At 53.9% G+C, this 6,000-nt stretch overlaps 1 protein-coding gene across 1 annotated transcript in view; it reads right to left on the reverse strand.

Moving 5' to 3' along the window:
- Window positions 1–4,147, reverse strand: part of TCF7L1 (transcription factor 7 like 1) — a 169,514-nt gene extending 165,367 nt beyond the window's left edge. The window contains exons 1-3 of the mRNA XM_066377805.1: window positions 3,628–4,147; window positions 3,482–3,545; window positions 3,122–3,249 (exon numbers count right to left, since the gene is read on the reverse strand). Of these exons, the coding sequence (XP_066233902.1) occupies window positions 3,122–3,249; window positions 3,482–3,545; window positions 3,628–3,843 (408 nt within the window). The 5' untranslated portion in view covers window positions 3,844–4,147. The remainder of the gene's footprint in view (window positions 1–3,121; window positions 3,250–3,481; window positions 3,546–3,627) is intronic.
- Window positions 4,148–6,000: the final 1,853 nt, after the last annotated feature.

Consider the following 6,000-nt stretch of genomic DNA (forward strand, 5'->3'; position numbering starts at 1 on the left):
AACACTCCAGCTAATCCCCACTTTTGCTTTTGGCTTGGTATTTCCAGAAAGTGTTAAGAGCAACAGAGAACTGAAGTCACCCAATTTTATACCACTTATAGTCCTTAGAGTAACAAAGCCTAAGGCTATGAAATTTAGAGATGAAACAAACACAAACCTAAACACCAAAAGAGACCAGACTATAGAATTCAGGCACTGCCTTCTTCTCCCTTCAGCCATCTTCCTCCCCCTTCCTTCACCCTCTATCTACCTACATCAATTTTAAGAGATGGGACCCCAAGAAAGGGCCTATAATTTACCTACAGCAAGAATCACATTGGTTACATTAATATAATCACATAGAGGAAAGCATCATCTCAAACATATAGTCCAGACAAATACTTAAGGCTTTCCTCACCTGCTTTCCCAGCAGCCCATGATGCCCAAGGATAGGATCAAAGAGCAGGTTCTATTGAGCTGACTGAATTGCAGGAACTGTCCCCATCCATCAATGAACTTTGTAAGCAGACAGGCCTAACACAATGATAGGCACTTACAGAACAGAGAATCAATGGGGGAATTGAATTCCTGCAATGACAAATCACCAGGGAGACAAAATCTAGGTATGAGCATGGGCCTGGACATGCTAAGTCATTTATGATGCATCAACAGAGAGAGTGTCCTCAGAAGACTAAAAGAGGATTTTCAACATGAGCGAGGGCAGGGAACAGCTGCAGGGATGAACAGGCAGTAAGAAGCATGCAGAGAGGAAAGGTCGGCTTCCCCAACAAGGGATCCGAAAATCCCACACAGGCCTGGACTTAATAATAGGAATCCTCAGTATCACCAAGAACCCACTGTGGAAGGTTTTAGGCAAAAGGACATGTAAAATGGTAGAAAGTAAGCAAGGTAGTAGAAGGTGGTGGGAGGGAAGGAGGGAGGGAGGGAGGAAGGAAGGAAGGACGGACAAACCAGAAAATCTGTCCTACTGGATCTCACTCATCCTTACAGGGCAGCAGATGAAGACCCACAGTTGTCAATCCCCATTCAAAAAGGAAGAGGCCCTGGCCGGTTGGCTCAGTGGTAGAGCGTTGGCCTGGCGTGCGGGGGACCCGGGTTCGATTCCCGGCCGGGGCACATAGGAGAAGCACCCATTTGCTTCTCCACCCCCCCCCCCCTCCTTCCTCTCTGTCTCTCTCTTCCCCTCCCGCAGCCAAGGCTCCATTGGAGCAAAGATGGCCCGGGAGCGCTGGGGATGGCTCCTTGGCCTCTGCCCCAGGCACTAGAGTGGCTCTGGTCGCGGCAGAGCGACGCCCCTGAGGGGCACAGCATCGCCCCCGGGTGGGCAGAGCTTCGCCCCTGGTGGGCGTGCCGGGTGGATCCTGGTCGGGCGCATGCGGGAGTCTGACTGTCTCTCCCTGTTTCCGGCTTCAGAGAAATACAAAAAGGAAGAATCCAAATGCCCTAGAAATGGATAGGTAGAAGGTGCTTTATCTGCACCAGGCCCTGGATCAGTAGTACTCACAGAGGACTTAATGGCTCCAGACCCCTCTTTTCCAGACATCTAATGGGAAATGGGGAAACGAGACTTTGTAGCATAACCCTCTCTCACACACAGAGTTACAGGGATCCTACCCAAACTTTCAGAACTGAACTATATCTGCTGACATGGAAGGGAATTAGTGAAAACCTAAACAAAGTTGCTACAGCTTGTATCATTTAACTTTTATTCCCACCTTTTTTCTTTTAATATAAAGGAGAAAAAGTAATAGCTATATGTTCAGATCCAGCTTATATAAATATTTAGGACTTCCTGGGATGCTCCAAAGCAGGGCCAAAGTGCAAGTCTTCCCTGTTTGAAGCGTTAAAGGCTGCGTGGTTCCACTCCCCTCTCCCTTGGTCAGAGCCCCCCCACCCACCTCCACTCCCTCATCTTAACAGGCCAGTAGAACGCACCATCGAACCCACAGCATAAGCCTCCGCTCTCCATCGACCACAACAGCAGGAACCGTACATTTAGCACCGAGCGGCCCTTTAATTATGATAATTATTTAAGGACAGCTTAAATATAAACTGAGTCCAGCCCTGCTCCTAAGGCGCCAGCACCTCCTGCTCCCCTAATCAAGAATGGACTGGCGGCGGCACTGGGAAGCTGAGAGAAGCAGAGAACCACAACGCGCGCACAGCGCCCAAGGGGCAGCACGCAAGATCCCGGCACAGAGCAGATAGGCACTCATCCAAATCTGCCATCGGACATAGCACCTGGACAGAGGCCCTGGGTGGCGTGTACCTCGGCGGACACAAAGCCTAGCCAACCCCGGGCTGCGCCCCTCGAGACTTGTTGGGGCGGGAGTTCAGTGCCAGCGAGGGGGAGATGGAATCCGCCCTCATTTGCACTTCGTCTGGGGCCCGGTCAATTTGCTTAATCATGGCTCTAAATGCCAGCGCGCAGCACACAATGCGCGCCCATTAACAGGTTTAAAGTGTCGCAGCGCTTGCTTTAAATGAGAAAAGTCGGCAACAAAGAGGGGAAAAGCCAAGTTCCTCATCTTGAAGAATGCCGCGAGTTGCCCTCGAAATCATCTCTGCGAGTTTAAAATCCCAAACTCCACAGAAAAGTTGAGGTCCAAGCGCAAGGGCTGAAGATGGGGAGAGGGGTGTGTGAATAACCCGCCACAAACACTGGGTTTCTTAGGAACCAACTCACAGCGCCCAGTGAAATTGAGGTTGGGGGGCAACGCCACCAACCCAGCTCCCGGGCCCACTGCCCAACTGCCAGGGAAAGCTGACCCACTTTCAGGAAGGAAAACGAGACCCACCCGTCGCCCCCTACCCCCAGCCGGCAAAAATCAAGGTTTTCCTTAGTGGGAGCAAAGATTTTTGAAAGCCAAAGGAGACTCCGTAAGTGGACTCCCGAAGCCTCTCTTCAGAAAAAGGGGGAAATTTAAAGGAATGTTACTTTCATCCAGGCACCGGCTAGACGCAGACTAACGCTCGGCCGCCTCTGTTCAACTCCGCAAAGTAGTTCTTCTGCCCAGGATCCTCCCGGGACGGTCCCATCCCCCATCCTGTCGCCAAGCGTGGGGGCACATCCCGCTGGCCGGGCCTCCCACCACCCCGGGGCAGCCGGACAGGCGCTCACCGTGCGCGCTCCTCCGGGAGACAGAGGTCCGTTGGGGAGATACGGGCTGCTCAGGTCCGGGATCATCAGGAACGGGTACCCAGGGTACGGGGGACCCTTAAAGAACGCGCCGTCCTGGGGCCTTCTCACTGCGGGCAAGACCAAGGCGGGGTGAGGCCCGGCCCCCGCGACCGCGCCGCGGCAGGGGCCCCTGGACGGGGACCCGATACCCGAGCGCCCCCACGCGCGCCCCAGGACTGCCGCCTAGAGGGGCGGGGAGCAGGGGCACGGCTATGGGAGCGCCGGGAACCTGGGCGGCCCGAACTGAAGCTCAGAGAACCGCGGGGCCCAGGAATGGGGGCTATCCGGGCCAGCACTTACCTTCGGTGAAATAGTCCCGCGGCTTCTGGAAGGAGTCCCGAGAGGGCTGCGGGCGCCTCTCCGCCTGCAGAGGAGACACAAAGGCGAGGGCGGGTGAGTGGGCGCCGAGCCGGGGTCTTTGGGGTCGGCCGCAGGAATCCCCTTACCTCCGAGTCCGAGCTGCTGCTCTGGTTCTCTGACTCGTTAACCAGGGAGGACTTGACCTCGTCCAGGTCCCGCTGCGCCGAGGCACTGTCGCTACTCGGCTCCTGCTCCTCGCCCCCTTCGTCCTGGAAGGGGATCAGCTCGTCGTTCGCCCCGAGGTCGTCCCCTCCGCCGGCCGCCCCGGCGCCGGAGCCGCCGCCGCCGCCGAGCTGGGGCATGGTGGGGCCGCGGGCCGGGGCCGCCGCTCTCCGAGCCCCGCGCCGCCCGCGCCCGGCCCGGCCCGGCCCGGAGCCCCTCCCTCCCGCTAGACCCGCTGCTCCACTCGCCGCCGCAGCGGCCGCAGCAACAAAGTTTGACAGGGCGTGGTCCGGCGGGAAGCGGGGCCGGCACGGCCGGGCCGAGCGGGGGCGGCTCGGCTCGGGCCCCTCCGGCAGTGCAGAGCCCAGGGCTCCCCAACTCGCTGCCGCCGCCGCCGCCTGCTCCGCCGGGGCGTCCCAGCGCTTGGCCCGCCGGGGAGGGGCGAGCGGGGCAGGAAGGAGGGCCCGCTGGACTGGGCAGGGGGGCCGGAGGGAGGAGCCCGACTGCAAGCTGACACCCGCGCGCCGCGCGGAACCCCGCCAGCTCCGGCGCGCACACACTCACTCGCATTCACACTCGCACACCCCCTCGCTCACACCTTCCGGGGGCTGCGCCTCCCGCCGCGCGCCCCGCCCTCAACCCCCAGACTCGCCCGGGAGCCCCACCTCGCACCCCCTGCGGCCCTCCCCCATAGCCGCTCGCGAGCCCTGGAGTCCCGCCCCCACGTCAGACAGCCCCTAACTTTCTTCCAGATAACCCCCAGAACTCCGCACGGCTCCCACACCCCCTCCCACCGTTCCCGCGCGCTGGCGGGCGGCACTGCCCCCTGTGGGAAAGCGTCGGACACACAGACTGGCCAGCGACACTCACAGCCTGGAGTTCTTCCGAGCGCGGGATACTGGCCGACCTGGTCGCGCTCGCGGGATACGTAGAGCAGAGGATGAGGAAAATTTATGGCACCTGGGAATATGCCGATCTTCCGTTCCTCTTTTCTGTGGGGTTTCAACGTGCTTACCCGCCCTAAATCAGGTTTTTTATTTTGTTCAGGTGTCCAGAGTCACCTGAAATCCCACTTTCACTCCATGGTCCGCTCTAGGTGCTTAACCAGATAATTCACAGTTTAGGGTTCAGAAATGATTCGGATTTGGTTCGTTGAAAGGAAAATTTTCTGCCAGTGACCTCTGAAGCTATTCACAAACTACCTCGGTACCGAATGAGTATATGAAAAATGCCCATAATAACATTAAGACAACATCCTTCTCCAACCAGTTTGGGAAAGTTTGAAAAAGTGGGTATTGTGTCATCCACAGTGGGGAACTATAGTGGGAGTATAAATTTTAGAAGCGGACTGGGAGGCAGTATGCAGTACCTAAAACCATTTTTAAACACAACTGGCAGAGGAGTTTTCAAGAGTCATCCACCCACATACAGACAAAGTCACAGACATGATAAAGTTCAAAGCAGCAGGGAGGTCTGTAAAATGAGTTCTGGGTCTTTCTTACCAGCTCAACAGAATGAGGCTTCTTGAACACATGGATCTTGGAATGATTTTGGAGAGATGCCCTTTAAGAAAAAACAGTGTATATAGTACTCACTCTTCCATTAAAAAAACAAACATACATATGTTTGTTTTTGCATAGAAAAATGTATGAGATCACACCAAATTATTATCAATATTTCCGATAGGGAATAGGAGAGAGGCAGTTTTGTTTTTGAATTCCTATGTATTTTACAACAAGCAGATATGCCGTATCTAGTTTTTTATACCACACATGAATATACAGTCTCTTAAAACTTCTTCAAACAATATAGATTTATCTTGAATAGTATATTGAGCAAAAACTAAAATTCCCCCCCACCCCCGTCCTACTACATCTCCCTCCAGTTAATCTCCTTCCTGTTACTAGTTTGGTGTATTTCCTTCCAGACATTTTCCTAGGCAATTGTCTACACATGTAAACGCATATATAATACAAATATTCAGATTTACTTTCACATAAATAGAATTATACTGTTTATATTATTGCATGGTATTTTCAATTTTATAAGTTTTTAAAAGTCAAAAAGCTTTTCATGTGTTCTAAAATGTATGAAAAGCCTACTGTATTAGCTTCCCATCATTTCTCTATCTAATAAATCACTGCAAATTTGGTGGCTTAAAACACCAGAAATGCATTCTCTTACTATTGTGGAGGCCGGAAGTATGAAATTAGTTTCACTAAATCAAAATCAAGGTGTTGTCAGGGCCATATTTTAAACTGAAGCTATAGGGAGAATATATTCCTTGTCTCTTCCAG

The sequence above is a fragment of the Saccopteryx leptura genome, chromosome 3 (assembly GCF_036850995.1).
Source record: "Saccopteryx leptura isolate mSacLep1 chromosome 3, mSacLep1_pri_phased_curated, whole genome shotgun sequence".
Lineage (NCBI taxonomy): Eukaryota > Metazoa > Chordata > Mammalia > Chiroptera > Emballonuridae > Saccopteryx > Saccopteryx leptura.